Below are 27,859 nucleotides of genomic sequence, written 5' to 3'. Positions count from 1 at the left end.
GTATATTTAAATCATCTTCCTGTCAAGAGGAAAGGAGAGGCCAAGGAAGAAATTCCCCTTGGGATTTTGGATTTTAAAAAAATACTTATTTTAGAGAACTTGAAATTGGACAGTGACTTATTTTTATGATTTTGTGCGTTAGGCTATGCTCTGAACCTAACGTCAGCCATTTTATTTCCAGGTCTTTTGTTGATTCCCGTGTTCAGCCAATTTACGGTGGAACAAATGAAATAATGAAAGAGCTTATTGCTAGACAAATTGTAAGTGACTAATGGTCCTGTGAGCTGAATGCTGATTCGTGCCAACAGTACCTTCACATGCAGAAAACTTGTAATCCTCTTGCTCTTCATTTCATCCAGCAAAAAAATAAATTGGGGATTGTTCACAGATGGAAAACTTAGCTTACTTTATACAGTGCATTTCACCTTGATATGATCTGTGTAAGTTGACTGGAATATGAATGCTTTTACTTTTGCCTTTTTGTTTACTTGCTATTTGTGAAACTGTGTCAGCAACAGTTTTAAGAGCCAACTGTGACATGTTCTGGTGGTAAAATCTTATGCAAGAATCTGTATTGTTGAGGCAACAAACCAAGATAAATGCTTTAATTTTTTTTGGATCTGGGTGGGGGAAAAAATCAAATCATATACTGATAGTAAAAAGAATGGAATTTTTTAAACAACTTCCCACTGTATTATCTTGAGTTTTGAAATTCTTTGTGTATTTTTAGGGAATTTTAAGGTTCTAATAGACTTATAATCAGACTGTTATAGAATTATCTGTTAATTCTTAGAATTGTTTATTAAAACGTCTTGATAACTTGGGCTCAGATAAGCCTTATGTTTGAGTAAAGAAGGATATTCCACAGTGCAGTCATAATCTTAAACATCTAACTCTAAATTGTTGGAATCTGAAAATTCCCCAAGTAACTGATTTGAGGCAGATAAAATCCGAGTGTATTTCCTGGATGACAGTTATACTGTTGTAGGTAAAGTAACCCAAAGGATTTGTATCTTATGAGGGAAAGTCGGCAAGTGTTTATACTATGCAATGCCTCTTTTTGAGGAGTATTTGTGTTGGTGCAACTTGTGCTCATCATTTTAAATAGTTTTCTAATGTTCACTCCCATGAGTTACTGAGAGGTGATCACCACTAATGAAACTGTAACTCTGAGGATGCAAAGGGAAAGGAAATTAGCAATAAGAAATGCCTCAGAAGATCTCCGTAATTTCATGTACAGAGATCATATGGGGTACATTGGCTCCTTCATTCAAATGAATCACATTAGGACTAAATTCATGAGAAATAGAGGCAGCAGTGGAGGAGAGTAGGAGGAGAGTAGGAATGTATTTCATCAATCAATGTTATGCTTCATGTTCACTTCCCATTAGATGTACTTGTGATTTGATCCCCACTGGCTCCAAAAATCTATCGACCAGGAATATATCTGGTTATTCTTTGACCTGTAGGAGAACTTACAAAGGTTTGACAACTGGAGCTTCCACCTCATCTTAATCTTAAATGGCTGAACTCTTCACCCAATGATGTACTGCTTGATTCTAGACTCTCAATTTAGAGGAAACAGCTTTGCAGCATCTGCTCCATCAGTCCCTCAGGAGCTTTTACAGTATATCTGATCACCTTTCATTCTTCTTGTATAACCTGTAGTGAGGATAGACAGATCCTATTTGATCTTGCTTCTTTTGCCAAAATTATCATTACTGGAATTCATGTAGAGAATCTGTACTGCTTGACAATCCTGTCCTTCCCCATCTGGACCCTAAAGCCCTAAATACTTGATGTTTCCTTGCATCCTCCTCCACTTTCCCACTTTGTATTTTAGCAAATTAGCAACAAACAGTATACTTGGCCCCTTCATCTAATTCATTGATAAAGGTGATTAATAACTGGTTAAGTCAAGACTGCCAACCAATCCCTAATCACATTTGCCTCAACTTCATGGGCTCCTATTTTGTTTAACAGTCTTTCTTATTGTACACCTTGGTTGCCTTTTGAAAATCCAGAGGTACCGAATCCACTGGTTCTCCTAATCTAACCTACTAGTTACGTACTCAGAAACTCAGTTTTTAAAGACATTATCTCCAATTTCCAGCTATAAAACTTTCAATTTCATAGCCATGAACAAAGTGACTTTTATGTTATGAACAATTTACTTTAATTTCAATAAATGTTTATTGAAAATATTTTGCCTCTGTTGTTTACTGTTTTGGCCAGATTAACAAAAGTTAGTCAGATTTTGAGTTCATATAAGATTCCTGATATAAGTTTGAACTGATTAAATAATTTAGTTGAAGAATCTTATAAGACCAACTGTAATCCATTTTAATTTCCTTGACAGTGAAAATTGAAAGCTTAGAGGTATTGAAAAAGTTTATTGAATTTAATTAGCTAAGTCATCAGGACTGGATAGGATGTGTCCTAAGAATCTGAAGCAAATAAAGGATAAATCCAGGGGCACTGACGTCCTTGGATGTGGCCAGAAGACTTGAAAGTGGTGAATGTTACTTTGTTGTCCAATAAAGTGAGTAAGGGTAAGCCCAACAACTCAAGCCAGTCAGTTCAACCTGAAAGCTTTAAGTTAAACTGATTGGGCTGTAGTTGTAGGGAAATCTTTAGCAACAGTGAGCCAGGGCAAGAGTACTAGAATCGTAATTAGGTTTATGATCACTGATATATGTTATGAAATTTGTTCTGTAGCAACAGTATAGTGCAAAAGAAGAATAGCAAGATGGTGTTCATGGACCATTCAAAGATCTGATGGCAGATAGGATGAACCTGCTTCTAAAATATTGATATAGGTCTTTGGGCTCCTGTACTTCCTTTTTGATGGTAATGAGAAGAGAGCATGTCCTGGATGATGAGTGTCCTTAATGATGGATGCTCCGTAATGGAGCTGAGTCCTCTTTCGATCCTGCGCATTGGAGCCTCAGTGCCAGGCTATGATGCAGCCAGTCAGAATGCTCTCCATTGTATCTCTGTGGAAATTTGCTGACGTCCCTCTTGCCAAGATTCGCATTATCACTGTATCATTTCCTGACAGGGTCACCTTACACATAAAGCAATCCAGCATTTAGCATCATTTTAGGTACTTGCAATCAGTTTGTATTTAAGCTAGTCTTATGTATTTACGGTTATACTCAATTACTTATATATAGATGCTGCCTGACTTGAGTTCCTCCGGCCTTTTGTGTGTATTGTTCTGGATTTACAGCTTCTGTAGAATCTCTTGTGTTTATGATTTGCTGCTCCACTGCAAAGCATTTTTGAGGGATGCCTACACTGAAGGTTTAAATCTTCTCTTTGGCAGGAGTTCAATGAAACCCTCTCACACTGCTCACTCTCTGTGATCTCTGCTGCCCTCCAACTCTTCGACCATGTGCTCACCCGGACTTGCTACCACAGATTTCTCCAACCTATGGTTTTTCTTTCTTCTTCCCCTCCCTCTTCAATTCCCCACTCTAGCTTCTTGCCTCTTATCACCTGCCAGTCACCTCCCCCTAGTGCCCATCATCCTTCCCTTTTTTCATGGTCCGCTCTCCTATCAGATTCCTTCTTCTCCAGCCCTTTGCCTTTTCCACCTATCACCTCCCAGTTTCTTACTTCATCTCCCCTCCCCTGCCCAGCTACTTCACCTATCAGATTCAAGCTTGTCTTTCTTCCCCTTCCCCCACCTTCTGGTTCTGGCATCATCCCCCATACTTATCAGTTCTGATGAAGGGTCTTGGCCCGAAAGGTCTAGTTATTCTTCCATAGATGCTGCCTGACCTGCTGAGTTCCTCCAACATTTTGTGTGTTTGCTCTGGATTTCCAGCATCTGCAAAATCTCTTGTGTTTATGATTTGCTGCCCAATTGCAAAGTCTCTTCAAGGTATCTGTGAAGAAGTTTAAATTTTCTCTTCAAGAGTTCAGTGAAACCTTTTCGCACTGCTCCCTTCCGACTCATCGACCACGTGCTCATCCAGACTCTCTACAGCAGATTTCTCCAACTTCCTGTGATTTTTCTTTCCCTTCCCTCTTCCCTCTTCTTCAATACCACATTCTGGCCTTCTACCACTTCTCCTCATCTGCCATCACCTCCTCCTGGTTCCAGTCTTCCTCCCCTTTCTCCCATGATCCACTCCCCTCTCCTATCGAATTCCTCCTTTTCTAGCCCCTTGCCTTATCCATCTATCACCTCCCAGCTTTTTACTTTCTCCCCCTTCTCCACCCCCCTGATTTCACCTATCACTTTCTAGCTTGTCTTTCTTCCTCTGCCCCCCACTTTCTGATTCTGGTATCGTCCCACTTACTTTCCAGTCCTGATGAAGGATCTCTACCCGAAATGTTGACTGTGTATTCATTTCCATAGATGCTGCCTGGCCTGTTGGGTCCCTCTAGGATTTCCTGCGTCTGCAGAATCTTTTGTGTTTTATGAGTTGTATTTATATTTGTTTTTTTTTTAATGCTGCATTGGATCCAGAGCAACGATCATTTTGTTCTCTTTTACACTCATATTCTGAAAAATGACAAACTATTTTGAATATCAAATCTCCTCAAACTCTTAGTGAAACATAGCTTCTTTGTAATTGCATTAATATATCAGCTTCAGGATAGATCTGCTGAGTTGACCTCACTAGGAACTCAAAGCTGCTCACCCTTTCCACTGCTGACCCCTCAATGAGGACTGGTGTGTATACTTCCGATTTCCTTGTCCTGAAGTCTTTGGTCAACACATTCATTCTGCTGACGTTGAGTGCAAGGTGATTGTGACACCATTCAGCCAGCTGATCTGTCTCGCTGCTGTATGCCTCTTTGTTGACTGGAGGAGCCTGGATTAATAAGGCAAGCTACACTCAATTTGTTAAGGACAATTCATGTTTCACCAATCCAATTTGATAGTTATATTTTGATGAAGTAAGAGATATATCAATGAGTATAATGTAGTTGAGATGGTGTCCATGGATATCCAGTAGGTTCTCATGTAATAGGCATATCAGCAAAGTTGAAGCCATAGTTGAAAAGGAATAGTAATGGCACAGATGCAATGATGGCTAAGTTACAGACACCAGAAGGACATGGTAAAGGATTGTTTCTTAGGCTGGGGGAATGTGAATAGTAGTTTCCCATGAATCATTGTCAGTACCATTACTTGCTTTGATTAACAGCTGGATTTTGGAGGGCAAACCACATTTCTTAACTTTGCAAGTGGCACAAATTTTGGCAGTACTGTGAACATCAGATATGATAAATTGCCGCACTATTTGAACCGGCTGGTGGAGTGAGCAAATGCATGGTAGATGAAAATTAATGCAGAGAATGGTGAGTTGATGTGTTTGACAGGATGAATAGGTGTGTTAGGGTGAAGTAGAATAAAAGATCCTGTTATAAAAGGGGTGCTGGAGCAGAGGGATCTGTGGGGATGATGCACTAGTGATTGAAAGTAACAAGATAGGTAGAGAATGTAGTTAAAAGGTATACACAATTACAGGCTTTATTGATAGAGGCAGAGTAGAAAGACAGGCAAGAAATGTTGAATCTTTATATGTCTGGCTTATCTACTCTGGCAGTCACAGCCTTTGTGACCTATCTTTGTAAATTAAATCATTCATTTTCTCAAATCTTTTTTGGACTTCAACATTGCCACATCTCTCATGTAATGTGATGACTAGAAATGAACACATTACTATAGTTGAAGCCAGAATTTTATTTTTATAAAAGTTCAGCATTCAGCTTTCTAGTCTGTGCCTCTTATCAACAACAACCACCACCATTTTGTGCAAAGAGTTTTTTACCTTTGATATCCATAAAATGCAAAGGTACGGAGTAATAAATACATCATGGAAAAAGGTCCTTCTGCTCAATTTGTCCAGGCCAGCCATAGTGCTCATTTGCCATTGTTTGGCCCACATCTCTCTAAATCCCTCCTATCCATATACTTACAGTCTTTTAAATGTTTTTATTGTACACTCTCTCTGGAAGTTCATTCCATAAACGCACCAGCCTCCGTATGAAGAAGTTGCCCCTGAGGTCCTTTTAAATCCCTCACCTTTCACCTCAAATCTATATCCTTGAGTTTTTAGTTCCCCATCTCTGGGGGGGGGGGGGGGGGGAACTGTGCTTTAATTAGTCTGGTGGATATTTCCCTCTCCATCTGTAGTATTTTTAATCTTCCAATAAGTGGATTCAACTGCTCTATTGGTGAATTGTGGCTGTCTTGGTCATCAATTTTCCTCTCTGCCACAATGAGTCAATTACTGCCTTGTCATCATAAGGTGTAGGAGCAGAATTGAGCCTTAATTCTGCTCTGCCATTTGATCATGGCTGATTTATTTTCCCTCACCACTGCTTTCTCCTCGTAATCTTTGACAGCCTTTTTAAGCAAACCTATCAACCTCCACTTTAAATATACCTAATAATGTCCTCCACAGCCATTTGTGGCAATGAATTCCATAGATTTTCCACCCACTTGCTAAAGAAATCCCTCCTTACCTCATTTCTAAAGGAATGTTCTTGTATTCTGAGTAAGTTCCTCTGGTCCTAGACTCCCCCACTACAGGAAACATCCTCCCCGTCCATGCTGTCTAATCCCTTCAGTATTTGGTATGTTTCAGTGAGATACTCTTCTCCCCCCCCCCCCCCACCCCCATCATCTAGTGAGTACAGGCACCGGGTGGCCACCAAACACTCCTCATATGCTAACCCTTTCCTTCTCATGAACCTCCTCTGTACCCTCTCCAATGCCAGCGCATCCTTTTTTTTAGATAAGGGGCCCAAGACTGATACTCTAAATGTGGTCTTATAAAGGCTCAACATTACATCCTTGCTTTATATTTTATTCCCTGAAATGAACACTAACATTGTATTTGCCTTCCTTACTACTGACTCAAATTCAAGTTAAACTTTAGGGAATCCTGCACTAGGACTCCCTAGTACCTTTCTCAGTTTCTGAATGCGTTCCCCATTTAGAAAATAGTCTATGCCTTTATTCCTTCTACCAAAGTGCGTGACCATACATGTCTATCTTCCACTTCTTCGCCCATTTCCTAATATGTCTAAGTCCTTCTGCAGACTTCTCGCTTCCTCAGCACTGCCTGGCTCTCCACCTTTCTTTGTATCATCTCCAAAGTTGGCCATAAATCCATCATTACCATCATCTAGTTTATTAGCATATGATATGAAAAGAGACACACACTGACCCCTGCAAAGCACCACTAGTCACCAACAGCCAATCAGAAAAGGACCCCTTTATTTTCCCCTCTTTGCCTCCTGATAGTCAGCCATCTCCTGTCCGTGCTAGTATCTTTCCTGTAATACTTTTATCCTGCTACACGCGCAGCACCTTGTCAAAGGCCTTCTGAAAATCCAAGTAAACAACATCCACTAATCTGTCTATCCTACCCATTATTTCATCAAAGAATTCTAGATTTTGTTAGGCAAGATTTTTCCTTAAGGAATCCATGCTGACTTTGGCCTATTTTATCACGTGTCTCCAAGTACCCCAAAATCTCATTCTTAAGAATGGACTCTTACATCTCACCAATCACTGAGGTCGGGCTAATTAGCCTGTAGTTTCCTGTCTTTTGCCTCCCTTTTTTTAAGAGAGTGGAGTGATATTTGAATATTTCCAGTCCTCTGGAGCCATTGCAGAATTTAGTGTTTCTTGAAAAATTGCATTTAATTCCTCCACAATCTCTCTAGCAACCTCTTTCAGAATGCTGGAGTGTAGTCTGTTTGGTCTAGGTGACTTACCTACCTTCAGACCTTTCAGCTTACCAAGCAATTTCTAAGTAATACTACTCACTAATGCCCCCCGATACTCTTAAATTTCTGACATACTCCTGTATCTTTCATAGTGAAAACTGATGCAGAATATTTACTGAGTTTGTCTGCCATTTGCTTGTTCCCCATTACTACCACGCCAGCGTAATTTTCCAGTGCTGAGACCCAGTATAGACTGGGGGACCTCTTTGTTGGGCACTTCCCTCTGTCCGTCACAAAAATAATGAGATTTCCTAGTGCCCACCTATTTAAATTCTACTTCCCATTCTGACGTGTTGATCCCTGGACTCAACAGTTACCATGACCACTCTCAGGTTGGAGAACCAGCACCCCATATTGCATCTGGTGATGGCATGAGCACTGATTTCTCTAACTTTTGGTAATTCTCTACTCCTTTACATTCTTTATTCTGGCACCCCTTTCCTCCGCACCTGCCCATCTCCCATGGTTACCTGCCCATCTCCTATCAGATTGCTTCTTCTGTAGCCTTTTACCTCTTCCACCTATCACTTCCCAGCCCGCTTCTTGCCCACACACCAATTGTCCCCCTCACTCAGTGTTACCTATAACCTGCCAGCATATATCCCTTCTCCTCTCCCCACCTTCTTATTCTGGCTTCTTTCCCCCTTCCTTTCCAGTTCTGATGAAGGGTTTTGACCTGAAGCATCCACTGTTTATTCCTCTCCATAGATGCTACCTGATCTGCTGAACACTGTTACATTACTTTGCTGATGATTGACAGTCAATTGATGGGCATTCATTTGAATTAACTGATGGGTTTTCTAAAGAGGCAGTTGTTTTCCCACTTTTACTCATCTTGGAAATGAAATAGAAGATCACCCAGAAGGTTAATTGATAAAAATCATTTTTCTCAAATGCATTGTTATTTTTGGCAGTCTAACTGTAAGTTGCTTTATGAAAGAACAAATTCCATTGTTTGCATCACTTTTGAAATTGTTATTCTGTTGATTTTATGGAATATACAATTGGAAGATTAGGTTTGGAGATAGAATGCTTTAAAGTTTTTTAGACCTGTATTAGTCTTGAATTGTTGTTGAAGTTATAAACAGTTGGAGAGGGATATATCAGTCCGGCATGCCTGTGCATTTTGATAAGCGGTAACTCTCTGCCAGAAGTGCACATGTTAATGTTGAAGGACGAGATCAGACATGTTTACAGTGACCCTGTGCTCAGCCCGCCAGCATTTGTTCAGTTCAATACTTGGCTGAAGGTCTGAGGCACTGGAGGGGTCCCAATGACCCAGCCCAGCAGCCTGCAACATCAGCAAGTGATAAAAATTAGTACATATCCCATGTGCAGCTGGTTATCTGTAAGGTGGAAGTTTCCTGCCAGGATGGAAGTGAGCATAATTATGGAAAGTTTCTCCTGCATTTGTTGAGCTTAACTTTCATGTTATAAACTTCAACACAGAAATGTCGCTGGTGCTGAACCAATATCCACAAACAACTGTTTTTTTTAAATTAATGGTGTGATATGTCGTAAAGTGTCAGGGAGCAATAACAGAAGACAGCAATAGGCATAGTCGTTTACATAAATTATGTAAAGCATGGTAGGCAGCATGGCCGTGAATGGTTAGTAGAATGCTTTACAGCACCAGTGATCATTGATCAGGGTTCAAACCTCACCATTGCTTCTAAGGAGTTTCTGTATTCTCGCTGTGACTCTGTGGGTTTCTCTCGAGTGCTCTGGTTTCCTCCCACATCCCAAAGCTATTCGGATAGGGTTGGTCATGGGCATGCTGTGTCAGTGCCAGAACACTTGTAGGCTTCTCCCAACACAATCCCCGGACTGTGTTTATCATCAACTCAAAATTACATATTGCACTGCATGTTTCGATGTACATACGGCAAAAAGCTAATCTGTATCTTAGATTATAAAGTTTATCTGCTAATTCTAAGTATGACATGAGTGTTGTAGTGTGGGATGCGAATGGCTGTACTCACAGGTCAGATTTGCATCACAAGAAGCAAATGAAATAAATCTATGATATCATTGGCATGGTCCAGACTGATGTGATATTCAGAGGCCTAGGTTAGAAATTCAAAAAGCAATTATTCGAATCACAATCGAGCTGTTGGACCATATTGTGATTTATCTGGAATAGAATAATGTTGCTATCAATAAAACTGACCGTGGAGTAATCAGAGACTGCCAAAATAACAACTGCTGCGATTAGCACAGGGTAGCAAATAATTGCGGTTGTTGTTAATTTCTTAAATTATTCCTAGGGAGTATCCATACAATATCTGTGCCATGGTTCATTAGTTATGGAGATGATATGATCTGAACTTGTTGAAGCAGCCTAGTTGGATTAAGTGGTGCCTCAGCAACCAAAACAGCTGTACAGCCCAGGAACAGGATCTTTGTCCCTCATTGTCCGTGCCAACCGTGATGCCAAATGAAATTAATCCCCATCTGCCCTGCATATGGTCTATCACCCGCCGTTTCCTTCATGTTTATCTGCCTACTTAAGTGCCTCTTAAATGCCACTATCATATGTTTCCATCAGCACTCTGCATAAAGCAAAGCTTGTCCCATGTATCTCCTGTAAACTTACCCCCTCTCACTTTAAAGCAATGCCTCCACAGTAGTATTGGACATTTCTACCATGGGGCAGGAGAGCAAATGACCATGAATCATCCAAATAGTTTAATGCAAAAAAATGTTCAAATTGGTAAAGGCTGAACACACAGAAGAATGTAAAATGACTTATTCTATTTCTTGCCTAAAAAGATTTTTATTACGGCCTGAAACAGACTGCATAGTAAAGGCTTAGCTCTCAGAAATTCTACTTGACTAATGGGCCTTTGCTCTGTTGTGTCTATTTACAAGGAGGCACAAGAGACTGCAGGTGCTGTAATCTGGAATGACGCACAAAGCACTGGAGGAACCCAGCAGATTAGACAGCATTTTATGGAGGAAATAGCTAGTCACTGTTAAAGCTTGATACCCTTCATCAGGATTACTGAATATGAATAAAATGCAATCCAGATGAAGGGTCTCGACCAAAAGTTGACTGTCCATTTCCCTCCATAGAAGTTGCCTGACCTGAGTTTTCCCTGCACCCCGTGTTGATCGAGTTACTCCGTCTCCTTGTACTTGATGCAAAATATATTGTTGGTGCTGTTTTCAGTAACAGGAACACCTGTCCTGAAGGGATGACTTGGGCAACAGCTGATTGAATCACTTAAGTCATTTCAGAGATGAATTGTTTATCTAATACTTCAAGTTTAATGATCCTATTTCATTCCACGGTTTCCACATAGTTCTTTTTCTCTTGTGCAACAACCAGGCAGTGTGGCACTGGCATTGCCTTACATGATAAATAGAAGCAGGAGTCAGTCATGTGGCCTCTCAAATCTATCTACTATTCAGTAGGATCAGGGCAAGTCTGATCTTCATCTCAACCCGGAACTCTTGACTCTTCAAATTTCAAAGTAAACTTAACTAAGTACAGAAAATGAATCTTGGTATATGGTGACAGATATGTACTTTGATAGCAAATTTACATTGAACTTCGAACAGCAGAATGGTTTTAAAATTGTAGTACAATATGAGGTAATCCAAAAAATGCTAAACATACAGGAATACGTCCTGTATGTACATACAGGAGAGGTAGGATTAAGGGTACAAAGATGTGGTGACACCACCAGGAAAGAATATGAAAAGGATATTGTTTTGGAAGTTTGATGGCAGTGGGGAAGTTCAAGTTCTCAAGTTGCTGCATCTATTTCCAGAAGGCAGAAGAGAGAAAAGGGAATGGTATGAGAGAGGACTTCTAAAGTGGATTCATATGACAGGGTAACAAGCCCTTTAACCCAACTCGTCCATACTCACCAGAGTGCCTTCTTGAGCTAGTCTCATTTGCCTACACTTTATCCATGTCCTTATGATGCTCAGAGACGGGTCAGTAGATATTCAAACAAATGAACTTGTAGCATATCTAGGTTTTCAAAGATTATTTGATAAGGTGCCACTTAAGAAATAGGTGCATAAATTAAAAGTCCATAGTCTTGGAGACAGTGTGTTAGAATGGTTTTTAAAACTGTCTGTCTTATATAAAACAGAGAATTGGAACAAATAGGCCTTTTTCAGACTAGGAGGAGGTAGCTAGTGGAGTACCATAGAGATCAGTTCTTGAACTGCATTTAGTTCGCTATTTACATTAATGAACCAGAGGAAGGAACCATCTGAGAAGTTTCTATATTGGTCAAAGCACGTTGTGAAATGGATATTATGATTCTGCAACAGGAGATAAATTGAGTGAACGAGTGGGCAAGTGGAGCATAATGTGGGAGGGTAAGGTCATGCAGGTTATTATCCAGCTGGAGGCTGATTGCAAATAAATGAATTTAGGTGTTCTAATGCAGGAATCACAAAAATCTGGCAGGCAGATCCAACAAGTAATTAAGACTACAGATGACATTTTGGCCTATGTTGCAAAACGGATTTTTTAAATAGGGAGGTTTTGTTGCTGTTGTGAACAGTATTGGTGAAGGTTCACCTAGATTACAGTGAACAATTTTGATCCCATTAGCTAAAAAGTTAGTAACATTGGAGCAGTATAAGGGAGAGCCCTGGGATGGTACCAAGAGACAGTAGTTTGAACCTGCATTCAAGATTGTTTAATGTCATTTCCTGAACATAAGTGTAAAAGAGAACAAAATAATTATTACTCTGGATCTGATGCAGCACAAGTAAAAACACAACAAAAGAACAGGAAAATACTAATTAAAATATTAAATATAAATACATGTGATAGCTTATATACTTTGTATGTCTATAAAGTGACGCTAGGAACAGGAGTGTTTGTACATAAGGATATGATAAAGTAGTGGTTGGGAGCATCTACCATAAACGCTGCCTGGGCAGGGTGAAAAGCATTATCAAGGATGCATCTCACCCTAACCATGGACTTTTTACTCTCCTCCCATCCGGTAGGTGCTACAGGAGCCTCGGCACCCGCACCAACAGGCACAGGAAGAGCTTCTTCCCTGAGGCTGTGACCCTGCTGAACCTCACATCACGGCGCTAAACAGTATTGTACCCATATTGTACTGTCTCAGTGATTTTATATTTGTGTGCTGAAGCACTTAGTTTTTATTCACAGTTATTTTGTAAATAACACTATTCTTTGCATTTCTTTTGGCTTTGTATCTGTACTCAGCACAATGACAATAAAGTTAAATCTAATCTAATGGAGGGGTGGGTTAGTGGGTGGAGGTGTTTATCAGCCTTGCTGCTTGGGGAAAGTTTTTGAGTCTGGTGGTCTTGATGTGGATGCTACATAGCTTCCCCACCCCAACCTCCCCAATGGGAGCAGGCCAAACATTTCATGAGCAGGGTGAGTGAGATCCATCATGATATTACTGGCACTTTTCTGTGTATATGTCAATAGCAGGTAGGCTGGTGATGTGATGGGGAGTTTTGACTACTCATTGTACAGCCTCCCTGTCTGCAGCAGTGCAGTTTCCTTACTGTACAGTGATACAGCTTGTTAGGATGTTCTTTAATGCACTTCTGCTGAATGATATGACTATAGATGTACATAGTCAAGCTCTCTTCAGCATCCTCAGAAAGTGGAGGCACTGGTGAGCTCTCCTGACAGTGGAACTTGTATTTTAGAAAAATGTTGAGTGACCTTATCCAAAGCTATAAGATTGTGAGCGAGCTTCACGAGGTAGCATTTGGTGTTTTCACTAGTGGCTGTGTTGAACAAAGGGACACGCGTACAAGATAAGGGGCTGATCATTTAAAACTGAGGTACACAAAAATTTCTTCTGGTGGAGGGTGCTGAATTTCTGGAATTCCCTGTCCTATTGGGGGGTGGAAGCTGGATGATTAAAAGTATTTACATTGGATGGAGAAATAGGGGTGTGGAGAGGTAGAGTCAATATCAGCATAGGTCAGCCATGATCAAATTAAAGTGTGGGCATGCCTGAAGGACTGGATCGCTGACTCCTGCTGCTATTTTCTTGAGCTTCCGCTCTTCTGAACTCCAAAAAGTACAGGCAGAACCTTTCTTATGAAGAACAGCCTTTAATCCCAAGTGTGTACACCTAGTGTGTATTCTCCCAGCAGCCTCCAATGAAATCCTTAAATAAACCAACTCTGTGGGTGTCTCATCACTGTACAGTGCCACCTTCTTTACCTAAGCCATAGTAGCCCTTCCTAGTTACTTGCTAAAACATGAACTACATAAAACATTACAGTACAGTATAGTACAGGCCCTTCAGCCCACAAAGCTCTGCCAACTTTTTAACCTACTCCAAGATCAACCTTGTGTTTCCTCCCACATAGCCCTCCATTTCTCTATCATCCACGTGTCTTTCTAAGAGTTTCTTAAATGCCCCTAGTGGGTTTATCTATACCACCAACCCTGGCAAGGCATTCCTTGCACCCATCATACTCTGTTTAAATAATTTACCTTTGGCATCCCTCCCTCTTATACTTTACATCAATCACCTTAAAATTGTCCCGCCTTGTATTAGCCATTTCCACTCGGGGAGGGGGGGTGGGAGAAGGCTCTATCTATGCCTCTTATTACCTTATGCACCTCTATCAAGTCACCTCTCATCCTCCTTCACTCTAAAGAGAAAAGTCCTGGCTTGTACAATCTATATTCATAAGACATGCTCTCTAATCCAGGCAGCATCCTGGTAAGGATCTGCATCTTCTTTTAAAGCTTTCACATCCTTTTTATAATGCCTCTAGTGAGGCTAGCAGAACTGCACACAAAAAAAATCTATTCAGGATTTTATGGGGCTGTTTCCGTCAATGGCACCAAGATCTTCATGTATCCAGCATCTCTCCTTTCAGTTCTCCTACTAAATGGAAGATTAAATCGTTAGACTTCACTCTACTGCTCCACAGGTCGACCGTGTGTGTCAGAGAGATCGGCAGATTAGAATGCTCCCATCGATATTTTAGAGAAAATAAAATCGTTGTAGTCACGAGATCCTGGGAATGGAGAGAGAGTGTTTCCGTGGTGGAAGATTTTACATGGTTTTTGATGTGATTATGTTGGTCGGGTGTTAAGAACCAAAAGATGGAACGAAAGATTTGAACGGATTTTAAAGATCAATTAGGTGTTTAACGGAATTCACCGAAATCCGTTGGGGATCAACCGAATGCAGCCAAGATCTACAGCCAAGATGATAAAGTCAAACTCAACTTTTCCCGATTCTCGTTTCTGGTGACCTCTAATATTTTCAACATGTTTTATTTGTAAGAAGACCTGAACTTCGACAATAAGTTTAAAAAAAATCGTCATTTTTGTGTCGGCGGCTCAATTTGAACTTCATATTGCTTCTGATAAGAAAAAAATATCGAATTTTTTTTGGGGGGAGGGAAGTGGCTTCCATCAGTGTGAAAGCGAGTTGAGTGAGAGTGAAGCACTTCCACACGGAGGCGGTGAGATAGAGAAGAAATGTCGTCAAACCTTTTAAAAATGAAATATTCATCTGAATTTTCACTGCAAGTATACAGAATCTGTTTTTGTCTCGTAATAAAATTATATATTCTGTATGTGCGTCGTGTTACTTTATGAAATGTAACACTTTACAATTGTAATTAAGGGATTGTTCCTTTTAGTATCACTACGTTTGAAGTTGTGAAAATCACATCATGAACAAATTTAGTGGATTTGTCGCTAATTTTGTAAATTAAAAGTGGTCAACCAGTCACGTTGTTACTGCCGTTCTGTTTTACAGGTGAATTTATTTTGAGTATAAGCATGCTTATACTCAATAACACGTTGTAATAACATATATTAGAAAATGTGCAATTTGGGAAAGTATTGCCTTTTTTTTCACCCACGCATACAAGTTCTAGTTGTTGGGTGAGGTTAACTTCCGAAAATGCAAAACAAATGCTCGACGTGGTTTTTCTAAATTGTATTTTAAGTTGAAAACCGCCAACGGTTGCTTAACACGGAGCGTGCAGAGATGGGGGCGGGGGTATTGTTAAGGTTATTCAATAGTGTTGTCAAGTGCAGCTCCACCTGTGCAGTTCATTAACGCTGCAAGTCATAGAGGGCGTGGTTGAGTGGAGTGCTGTCATTCGCCGGTAACTGGCTCGGAGGGCGGTGATGGACGGCTTAACGTTCCGCCTTGTCGGCGACAATTGGGCGATTTCTAGCATCATGTGGCGGGGTGGTGTCTCCCTACTGGACGGTGCGGCGCATCAATCGGTGGCGTCATGGCTGGCTGCTCCGCCCCCTAGTAAAGCGCGGTGACGAGGAGAAGGTGATGATAACGACGGGCGCTGGCGGCAAAGGACGTTCGGCACGGCAGGCGCCATTGCTGTCCGCTCAACAACATCGGACTGCCCTCGCCACTGGGTCCTCCAAACGGGCATGGATAGCGTCGTTGTGTAGCCGAGGGGTCTTCACGCAAAAGAATTATCTTGTGGGGGTCGGCGGAGACCGAAGTGCCTGCGTGTTTATGAGCCGGGGAGCCGAAGGCGAGCGCGGCACGTCTGTTTTTTTTCGACTCTGCTGCTCGCAGTGTGAAGCTCGGAGGGCGGAGCCTGGCCGCGCGCCGTGTCACGTGGTAAGGTTTATCTGCGCTCGCTCGGGTCGCCGCCTTCAGTCGGTCGCGGTGCTGTCGTGAGAAGGCTTGCTGTCCCAGACTCGGGGCGGCACTCTGATAATTACTTCCCAAATGCAGTGGAGATCGGGAGAGAGCATATTCCTCTTGCGTGATAAAATAACGAGATAGAAATACTGTAAATCCTGCTTCCAATTATAAATGTATAGGTTCACAGTGATCTTACGTTACTGAAACAAGAAATATTAAATTCCTTCAGAGTTAATTGTTTTTACTTTGTACCTTATACTCGTAGGGTAGAATTACACCTTTTAATTTTGTGAAATATTGAGTATTTACATTAAGAAGTTTGATTTTTACATATCAGTTCAAGTCAAGTCACTTTTTATTGTCATTTCGACCATAACTGCTGGTACAGTACACAATAAAAATGAGACAACGTTTTTCAGGACCATGGTGTTACATGACACAGTACAAAAACTAGACTGAAATCCGTAAAAAAAAAACACAGCAAAAAACTACACTAGACTACAGACCTACCCAGGACAGTTTAGGAAGTATAAAGGGCAAGTTGGGACCAGAATAGGTAGGTTGTCACTGGAGCTGTCTCATGAAGAACTAGGCTGAGTTCTACAAAGATCTCAGTGGAACACTGAGCTTGGGAACTTTGACAGGGCTGGTACTGAGTGACTTTTACTTGTGCTTGTGAGTCTGGAGCTGGTGGGGGGGTGGTCATAACCTGAAATAAGAAATTAACTTATACAGATGTTTAAAATCATCTGTTATAGAGGAAGGTATATGTATAGTATGGATTAATTTGAAGATTGAGACTGAATCAACTGGGAGCAGTGAAGGAAAGTTGAGCCAAGGTCGTTTGACTAATGATTGATATAGAAGTACAGTATTGAAATGTTGATTAAGAGGCGTCTTTATTTCGTATAGGAAGTATCAAACGGTGGTTGAAAAGGTTGGGATGAATATCTTCTGGAACAGAAAGCACACAAATAATAGTTGTGAGGTTTCAATAAATGAGTTAAATTGCTAGCGTAATGGCATATTATAGAAGCACAGCTCTAGTGACCCAAAATTAATGTTGACTGTTGCTGCTGTCTGGAGATTGAACTTATTCCCCTGACAGCATGCGTTGTTTCCCGGCACTCCCATTTTTCTCCCACTCCCTATAAATGTATTGGTGGTTAGGTCATTTCACTGCTGTAAATTATCTCTAATGCAGGTGGATGGGGGATGGTGGAAGAGTTGTCCACCATGTGAGAGGGAAAGAGGTTACAGCAATATAAGTGGAATTTCTTAGAGCTAGGTTAAATGATGTTGAGAAATGAGAATTTTACTTTAGGAAAACAGTAGCAGGCCTTTCAGGCACGTCTGTCATAGTGTTGGACCGTGGCTATTGTGTATCTGTTAATCAATCATATACAGTACGAATACAGGCCCTTTGGCCCAATCAACTTATGTTGTCCACCCAACTCATCCCAACTTCCTGCATTTGTCCTATTTTTTAAAAACCCTATCCCACTGTGTGCACATCCAAGTACCTTTTAAATTATGTTATTGTACCTGCCTCAACCAATTCTTCTAGCAGCTCATTACATACTGTGAAAGTGTTGCATCTCAGATCCCTTTTAAATAATTTTCTCTCTGACCCTAAACCTATTCCCCCTAGGAATAGCACCTTGGAGAAAAGGGTGTTACCATTCACATTATCTGTCCTCCTCATCATTGGGTGCCACAGTAGCTTAGCGGTTAGTGTGATGATATTGCAGCTCGGTGCGTTTCAGAGTCAATTCGAGCATTGTTCTATAAGGAGTCTGGCATTCCACCTGTAGAATGTGTGGGTTTTCCCCGGATGCTCTGGTCTCTTCTCACAGTTGGGTAGGCTAACTGATCATTGTAAATTGTCCCGTAATTAGCTAAGAGTTAATCAGGCTTGTTAGGAGTGGCTTAAAAGGCCAGAAAGAGATGAGATTGTTGGGCCCTTGACCAGTATCTGTGTTCTCTCTAGCCACAGGTCAGGTCCCAGAGGACTGGCAAGTGGCTCATGTTTGAGAAGAGAAGGGAAAATCCTGGGAATTATAGAGCAGAGAGTCTCAGGTCATTTGAAGGTAAATTGCTGGAGAAAATTCTTAAGGATAGGAAATTCAAACATTTGGAAACCCATGGTCTAATGAGCAGGAGCTAGTATGGCTTTGTGCGTGGCAAGTCGTGCCTTACCAACTTGATTGAGTTTTTTGACAAGGTGACGAAAGAGGTTGAAGAGGGTAGGGCAGTGGATGTTGTCCACATGGATTTTAATAAGACCATAAGACATGGGTGCAGAATTAGGCCATTGACTCTGCTCTGCAATTCTATCATGGCTGATCCCGGATCTCACTCAACCCCATACACCTCGCCATATCCTTTGATGCCCTCACCAATCAAGAAACGGTCAACTTCTGCCTTAAATATACACACGGACTTGGACTCCACTACAGTCTGTGGCAGAATATTCCACAGATTTACTACCCTCTGAATAAAAAAATTGCTCCTTACCTCTTCTAAAGGGTCACTCCTCAATTTTGAGGCTGTCCCCTCTAGTTCTGGATACCCCACCATAGGAAAAACCCTCTCCACATCAACCATATCTAGTCCTTTCAACACTCAGTAGGTTTCAATGAGATCCCCTGCAATTGTCTAAATTCCAGTGAGTACAGGCCCAAAGTTGCCAAACACTTCTCACTTTAACTCCTTCTTTCCTGGAATCATCATCGTGAACCTCCTCTGGACTCTCTCCAATGACATCCTTTCTGAGATATGGGGCCAAAAACTGTTGACAATACTCCAAATGCAGCCTGACTAACATCTTATAAACTCAGCATTATCTCCTTGTTTTTATGTCCTATTCTCCTTGAAATAAATGCCAACATTCCATTTGCCTTCTTTACCACAGACTCAAACTGGGTTGTTTTTGTTTTCTAGAGGCTAAGGGGAGATCTGATAGAGGTTTACAAGATTATGAGGGGCATAAATAGAGTAGACAGAGAGTTTCTGTTTCCTAGGATTGAAATACCAGAGAGCATGCATTGAAGATGAGAGGGATTAGGTTCAAGGGGGATGTGCGGGGTAATTTTTTTTTACTCAGAGTCATGGATGCTTCAAATGTGCTGCCTGGTGTGGTGGTAGAGGCAAATAGATTAGAGGATTTTAAGAGACATTTGGGTAGGCACATGATGTAAGGAAGATGGAAGGATATGGAGATGGTGTAGGTTGGCGGGATTAGTGTTCGGGTTTTTTTGATTTGTTTTTTAGTTGGTTCAGCACAACATTATTGTCCAATGCTGTACTTGTTCTATGTTCTAGCCTGGCAGACCTCTCACAATAACTCAAGCTCGCTAGTCTTGACAACATCTTTGTGAACCTTTTCTGCATTCTTTCCAGTTCAACATCTTTCCTGTAACAGGATGAGTAAAACTTTACACAGAACACCCATTGCAGCCTCACCAATGATTTGTACAATTGCCACATAATGTCCCAGCTCCTATACTCAGTGCCTTAACTGATGAAGGCCAGTGTGCTAACCACCCTGTCTGTCTATACCGCGCCCTTCAATGAACTGTGCAACTGTTCAGTTCCGTTACAATTCCTAGTAACGTACCATTCATTGTATAAGTCCTACACTGGTTTGAAAGTCCAGAGTTTTTCACCTCACACTTATCTGTATTGAAATCCATTTGCCACTCCCTGGCCCACTTCCTGAACTGATCACCATTTCTCTGTAATCTAATTTTGTGACATCTGCAAACAAGCCTTGTGTGTATTTGTATCTAAACAATTTTTTATCAATAACATATAAGAAGGGTCTCAACACCAACCCCTGAAGCAGACCAGCTTCCATTTGGAGAAGTGACCTTCCATCATCAGCCTCTGCTTCCTATATTTCAAATCCATTCAATTAGCTTTCCCTGGATTCTATGTTTGCCATGTGGGACCTTGTCAAAGGCCTTGCTGGAGTCCAAATACACACCTTTGATTACCTTGCCCTTCTTTAAAGAACACTGAAACGTTTGTGAAAAACAAATTCCCATGCACAAAGCTATACTGACTCCTAATTAAATTGTCTATTCAAATACCAGTAGATTCTGTGCCTCAGAATTCTCTCTAGTAACTTCACCACTGAAGACTGTCCTGAGATTCCGTGACTCTTAAACAGTGGAATGGTTAGGGTAACATAGCAGCTAGCTTAACACTTTACATTACTAGCTGTAACAACAGAGTTTAATTCTAGTTGGTGTCTGTAAAGTGTTTGTACTTACTTCCTCCCACATTCCAAAAATGTGTGAGTTCGGGTTAATAAGTTGTAGGCATGCTATGTTAGCAACAAAAACACAGTGACACTTGCGGGTTGCCCCCAGTACAGCTTGGAATGTGTTGGTTATTGACACAAGCAACATATTACACATGACAAATAAAGTTATTCTTTCTTTAAATATTTAAATTAGGCATATTCCAGTCTTTGGGAACTTCACCAATGGCCAGTGATGAAGCAAGTCCATAAGGGTGTCCATAATTTTTTCTCTAGTCTCCCATGAAGTCCAAAGCTATACTTGGTTCATATCTGAGGATTTATCCACTTAATACCTTCTCCCTATTAGTATGAATGTTCTGTTTTCCAAAACATCTACACTTGGTTCACTTTTCTCTTGAGTAACCATGATTTTCACTTCACTAAATACAGAGAAGAAATATTTGTTTAAAGTCCCACCCACCTCCTGTGCTTAGATATTACACTCTGTGGCCTCTTTATCAGGTACCATCTACACCTAATAAAGTGGTCACTGAGCATATCTTTGTTTTCTTTTGTGGATGTAGCGCATCCAATTCAAGGTGTAATGTGTTGTGCATTCAGAGATGCTCTTCTGCATGCAATTGTTATAGTGTGTGATTATTTGAGTTACTGTTGCCTTCCTGTCAGCTTGAATCAGTCTAGCCATTCTCCTCTTTACCCCTCTCATCAACAAGGTATTTTCACCTACAGACCTGCTGTTTGCTGGATGTTTTTGTGCACCATTCTCTGTAAACGCTAGAGACTGCTGAGCATGAAAATCCTAGAAGATTAGCAGTTTTGGAGATACTCAAACTACCCCATCTGGCACCAACAATCAGATGCATGGTCTGTCACTTTGATCACGTGTCTTTCCCATTCTGATGTTTGGTCTGAACAACTGAACCCCTTACTGTATGCGTTGAGTTGCTGCCACATGATTGGCTGATCAGATATTTGCACTAACGAGCAAGTGTACCTAATAAAATGGCCACCGAGTGTAGGTGGCTGTGCTGATTACTAAGGGGGCCTACTCTCTCCCTAGTAACCCTTGTAATATATCTGTAGAACCTCCTGGGATTTTCCTTAATGCTTTTAGATCCTCCACAGTCACTGTAGCATTCTCGTTCAGGTGTAACTGAAACGCCGAATTAAACGCCGAGATAAACCATAGTCAATGAGAACAAGGTCACAGTAAGATTAACCATTTACTGTTCACTCTTCACATTAACATATGGTGAAAACTGTTGATAAAACAATACAAGATTGATACAGTATTTGTTCCTTTCTTGATATCACATTTCCATTGTAAATACTTGTAAAAGTAACTATAACTACATTACATTAAAGTGCAGTATACTGGCAGAGTTTACCTACGCCATTGACTACTTTAAATACACTTCAATGCAAACTATCCGCAACTCTTTAACTAACGAAAACATAAACATTATCGACCGTCGTTACTTTTAACAGGATCGGCGTTAACATTTTAATTCAACATATCGATTATCTATTAACTTACAGCGTTGCTCTCACTGTGATTTCTAATGCTTGCAAAACAACTTCTACTCGGGTCTGCCTCGTGGTGAGCCCCCACCCTCCTGTTGATCTCAAACCGGTATTTTCCCACAAGACGCGGCGAAACCAGATGTGACGTCATTGCATGCCGATATATTTTACAGGCAATGAATATACTTTAAACACTCTTAATTCTAACTAGAAAATACTAACAAATGAATTACTAAGCGAAAATATTATAAACTAAATAACTGCCATAAAAACAACACACTCCCCGCCTGATCTTCGTAAGGTCACAATGAACAGAATACAAAACTTAGTCTCTAATCAGTCATTAGGTAGAAATAGAATAACTTCTGTAACTGGCCTTTGGTAAATTTTCACATCGCCTTGGTCGGTAGTCTTCAACTCGATCTTCCTGACATGTCCATCCCCACTAGGGTATGTAGCAGTGATTCTGGCCATTGGCCAGCTGTTACGGGTGATTTGCTTGTCCCTGAGCAGTCTCCAGCGAGACCAGAATCGATTTGCCAGAGCTTGGACTTGTCTCCATTGCTTTGTGTACAAATCCTTGTCTGAGAAGTCTCCTGGTGGAGGGGGAGCTCCTGCCTTCTGCGTAAGGAACATTGATGGCGAGAGTATGAAGGGGTTTTCTGGGTCAGAAGACACAAGTAGGAGTGGTCGTGTGTTTATAATGGCTGTGACCTCTGCCATTGGGGTGCACAGTACCTCGTGGGTCAATCGGGTGCGTTGCTGCATCTCAGGTTTCCTTTTCCGGGTTTTTTGTAAGGATGTGAACCGCTTGACTGCCTGCTCTTTGTTATTTGGCAAGCGCTGGCGTGGTTCTCTGAAAGGCAATGGGGCGACCCCATTCTTTGCTTCATCTCTGAAGACCTTGGCATCCTTTGTTTTTAAGGAAATGGCATCTTGAGCTGATTGAGCCAGTTTATTACCATGCTCAGTTTGAACGAAAACTGACTGACCCAGCGTCTCGTCAGTTACTTTATGCTTGTTAACGTCTTGTTGTGCTTCCTTAATGCACGGGACACTTGTGCAGGGTTGAAAAATTGAATGGCAGCCACTCTCTAGCACATTGGTCTTGAGTGTGTTAACCGTCGGTTTGTGTACATTGCCAGGGCACACCCCTCCTATCACCACCCAGCCTAGATCCAGGCATTGCGCAAAGGGGGCGTCGTGTGGTCCATTGACCTGCTGCCTAACCTTGTGCACCCGGAGAACATCTCTCCCTAATAGCAGCAGTATTTCCGCTTTTGGGTCCAGTTCTGGGATGTGTTTGGCGATGTGGTGGAGATTTGGCTGGTGTAGCACCGCACTTGGCGTCGGGATCTCAGTGCGGTTATTCATGATTTCTCTAAGAGCGGAGGGAGACAGATGACGACTTTACCATCCAGGGATTCGATGGCCTTCTGCCTTCCTTCCTTGGGTTTCCATGTTGCCTGAGCAAGTTCTAAGGAAGTATGGGAACTGCTCACTCTCAATGTTGAACAATTTAAAGAACTCTGGACTGACTAGTGAGCGATTGCTCTGATCATCCAGAATCACATAGGCTTTGATGGCCTTGTCTTTGGCTCCTTTAGGGTACACCTTAGTGAGGCAGATCTTGGAACAAGAACAGCTTGACTGCAAACTTCTGTACAGTTCGAGCTGACAACTGTTGTCCTGGAGTGAGCCTCTTCCTCCCCGCCGTCCTGTTGTGGGGGTGAAGGAGCGTTATCGGTTTGCGGTGACAGGCTGGGATGCATGGGCCCAACGTGATTAGTGCTATCACATTCCGGACACTTCACGGCGATCGTACACTCTCTGGCGAGGTGAGAGGTTGAGGAACAGCATTTAAAACATATTCTTTTCTCCTTGAGAAGGGCCGTCCTCTCTTCAAGGGGTTTTTCCCTAAACATTCTGCATCCTTTGAGGGGGTGAGGTTTGTTACGCAATGGACAATACTTGCTAGGGTCGTTGTTAGTTGCAAGGGCTTCAGTCTTGAGCACTGAGACGGGTTTATCAATGTTGAAAGTATTCAAAGAGGATCTACCTGGCTTGGTGTAAATCGTACTGCTTCCTGGACCCGCAAGGCTAGGGTCGTTTCGCTTCTTCGCCTCCCTGCACACAAACCTAGTGAGGTGCTTAAAGGGAGGAAATCGACCATCGTGGTCTTCCGTGTACTCTAAGGCAACGGACAGCCACCTGTCCTGCAGCCCAAATGGAAGTTTGTCCACGATTTGTCTAATCCCGGATGGAGTATCTAGGTATACTAGACCAGCTGAGTAGCCATCTTCTTTGGCGCCTTGGATCTCCAAGAGTAAATCTTCGAGTTCTCTTGATGTGATCTGTGGCTGACACCTTAGGAAAGTTTTCCAGACGTCGATATTGCGCCACTTCAATAATTTCGGGGGCCCCATAGCCCTCCCGAAGTCTCTCCCATGCTTTGCTTAAGGCCAGCTCGGGTTTGTCGATGTACACTGAACGTATGCGTCTCACCTGTTCGCATGATTCTTTTCCCAGCCATTTCGCCATAAGGTCCAACTCTTGGGTTGCTCTGAGCTGGACTCCGTTGATAGCGTTGGCGAATGTGGAGTACCATGCACGGTAATTTTCAGGTTTATCGTCAAACCGGTACAGTCCCGAAGTGACGAGATCCCGTCGTGCTAAATACTGCATCGTGGGATCAACTGTAAGCGGCATGTGAGCTGTGGAAATACGTTGGCGCGTATATGACTGAGGGCGTACATTTCTTATGGAATTTGCTGTCCTGGATTCAACCTCTGCAACTCTTCTCTCCAAATCTTGTAAGTGTGGTGTCGAGAAGTATTGGTTGTCAGCTCTTTCATTCTCGACTTCGTCACGGAGTTGCGAGGGTAAATTGTCTTCCTCATATGGAAGTGATGCAATTGGGCCTCCCTGAGGTTCCTCATGGCATGGGATGTTATCGAATACGTATGGAGAGGAAGGACGAGCCTGCCTGTCTATTTGAGATCGGACATAGTCGCTTGTGCGTTCTAATCTGGTCCTTTCTGAAGTAGATTTTATTTCGGCCAGATCATGTGTTCCTTCAGCTTCTTCTATGTACTCTGCTTCCACCTTGGCAGCTGCTGCTTCTCCTTCTAGCTGCAGCACTTGCAACTTTGTCAATATCTTTTGTCGATAACTTTGCGGAGTCCGTGGAAGCAAAGTCCTGGGCTTTGGCTAAGTGGGCTTCGGCGTAAGGGGACTTCGGTAAGCTTGTGTGATTGCTCGCTGAGGGGAAGAAGGTAAGGTCGCTAGGTGCTTTTTAGACTTATTCTATTAATCCAGTTCAGGTATGGGGGAGACAGTCAGAGCAGTGGTGTGCTCCTTATGCGGTATGTGGGAGGTCAGGGTCAACACAGTTGTCCCTGATGACCACACCTGCAAAAGGTGCGTCCAGCTGCAGCTCCTATCAGACCGAGTTAGGGAGTTGGAGCAGGAGCTGGATGAAGTACGGATCATTCGGGAGGTGGAGGCAGAGATAGATAGGAGTTACCAGGAGGTAGTCACACCAAAAAACCAAGAAGTAGGCAGATGGGTGACGGTCCAGAGAGGCAGGGGGAGCAGGCAAAGAGAGCAGAGCACCCCTGTGGCCATTCCCATTAACAATAAGTATACCGTACTGGATACTGTTGATGGGGATGACCTACCAGGAATGAGTTGTAGTGGTCCTGCCTCTGGCACAGAGGTTGAACCCTCAACTAGAAAGGGGAGGAGGGAAGAGAAGAGAGCGATAGTTTTAGGGGACTCTATAGTTAGGGGGGCAGATAGGAGATTTTGTGGGGCAGATCGGGAGTCTCGGATGGTATGTTGCCTCCCTGGTGCCAGGGTCCGGGACATCTCAGATCGGGTGCAGGCTATTCTTGAGAATGAGGGCATGAACCCAGATGTAGTGGTCCATGTAGGGACCAATGATGTAGGTAAGGTGAGTGAGGGGGTCCTGCTTAGAGAGTTCAGGGAGTTAGGAGTGAAGCTGAAAGGCAGGACCTCCAGGGTGACAATCTCGGGATTGCTACCTGTGCCACATGCGAGTGAGGCGAAGAATAGAATGATTATGCACATTAATACGAGGCTGAGAGCATGGTGCAGGAAGGAAGGGTTCAGGTTTTTGGATAATTGGTCTTTGTTCCAGGGACATTGGGATCTGTTTCGAAGGGATGGTCTACATCTGAACCGGAGGGGTACTAACATTCTTGCAGGAGTATTTGCCAGTGCTGCTCGTGGGGGTTTAAACTAGATGTGCAGGGGGCAGAGATCCAGATCCAGAGGGTTGGTCAGAAGGTGCATGGGGTTAAATGTGTACAAGGTTTGGGTGATCTTGAGAAGGTCATCAAAATTCAGGGTGCAGTTTACCCGATGGAAGTTCAAGGAGCTGGGTTAGGTACAGTAGACAGTGTTTTAAGCAAAGAGAGGAGGAATGGGCTAAGAATTCTATACTTGAATGCGCGTAGTGTCAGAAATAAGACAGATGAGCTTGAAGCTCAGATGAAAATGGGGAACTACGATATTGTTGGGATAACGGAGACATGGCTGCAAGGGGATCAGGCCTGGGAATTGAGTGTACCAGGGTATACGTGCTATCGTAGAGACAGAAATATGGGAAGAGGGGGTGGGGTGGCCCTGTTGGTGAGGAATGAGATTCAGTCCTTAGCAAGAGGTGACTTGGGAACAGGGGAAGTAGAGTCTGTGTGGATTGAGCTGAGGAACAGTAAGGGTAAAAAGACCCTAATGGGTGTAGTGTACAGGCCCCCAAACAGTAACATGGATATTGGGTACAAGTTGATTAGGGAGTTAACATTGGCATGTGCTAAAGGTAATGCAGTCATTATGGGAGATTTCAACATGCAGGTGGACTGGGAGAATCAGGTAGGTGCTGGACCCCAGGATAGGGAGTTTGTGGAGTGTCTAAGGGATGTATTTTTGGAACAGCTTGTGCTTGAGCCGACCAGGAATGAGGCTATTTTGGACTTGGTGATGTGTAATGCACAGGAATTGATAAGTGATCTTGAAGTAAAGGAGCCATTAGGAAGTAGTGATCATAACATGATAAGTTTTTATCTACTATTTGAGAGGGATAGGGGCAGATCAGAGGTGTCAGTGTTGCAATTAAATAAAGGAGACTACGGAGCCATGAGGCCATGAACTTTGGCCATGAGCTGGCCAAAGTTAAATGGGCGGATGCCCTGGCAGGAAAGACAGTGGATCAGCAGTGGCAGATATTCTTGGGCATGATACAAAAGATGCAAATGCAGTTCATTCCAATGAGAAGGAAGGATTCAAAGAGGGGGAAGGGGCCACAGTGGTTGACAAAGGAAGTCAGAGATTGTATAGCATTAAAGAAAAAGAAGTATGACAGGGCTAAGATGAGCGGGAATACAGATGATTGGGAAAGTTTTAAGGAACAGCAGATCTTAACTAAAAAAGCAATATGGAGAGAAAAAATCAGGTATGAGCTCAGTCTAGCCAGGAATATAAAAGGGGATAGCAAAAGCTTTTTTAGCTATGTGAAGAGAAAGAAGATAGTTAAGAACAATGTTGGCCCCTTGAAGAATGAATTGGGAGAAATTGTTATGGGAAACAGGGAAATGGCAACAGAATTTAATGCATTCTTTAGATCTGTCTTCACCAGGGAGGACACAAGCAATCTCCCAGATGT

At 42.3% G+C, this 27,859-nt stretch overlaps 2 protein-coding genes across 6 annotated transcripts in view; both read left to right on the top strand.

Annotated features, from left to right (window-relative positions):
* acadl (acyl-CoA dehydrogenase long chain) overlaps positions 1 to 5,581 on the top strand; it is a 107,234-nt gene extending 101,653 nt beyond the window's left edge. Inside the window, exon 11 of the mRNA XM_059967432.1 lies at positions 182 to 5,581. Coding sequence (XP_059823415.1) covers positions 182 to 272 — 91 coding nt within the window. The 3' untranslated portion in view covers positions 273 to 5,581. The remainder of the gene's footprint in view (positions 1 to 181) is intronic.
* Positions 5,582 to 15,688: 10,107 nt separating this feature from the next.
* The window catches only part of kansl1l (KAT8 regulatory NSL complex subunit 1-like), a 99,741-nt gene continuing 87,570 nt past the window's right edge, over positions 15,689 to 27,859 (top strand). Inside the window, exon 1 of one of the 5 annotated variants that reach the window (XM_059967431.1) lies at positions 15,689 to 16,352. The gene's annotated coding sequence lies outside the window, so the exon portion shown is untranslated. The remainder of the gene's footprint in view (positions 16,353 to 27,859) is intronic. The other 4 variants (XM_059967428.1, XM_059967430.1, XM_059967426.1 and 1 more) reach the window with 4 other exon arrangements.

The sequence above is a fragment of the Hypanus sabinus genome, chromosome 4 (genome assembly GCF_030144855.1).
Source record: "Hypanus sabinus isolate sHypSab1 chromosome 4, sHypSab1.hap1, whole genome shotgun sequence".
NCBI lineage: Eukaryota > Metazoa > Chordata > Chondrichthyes > Myliobatiformes > Dasyatidae > Hypanus > Hypanus sabinus.
The sequence above is the reverse complement of the archived record's forward strand: the minus strand, read 5'-3'. Positions and strand labels throughout refer to the sequence as shown.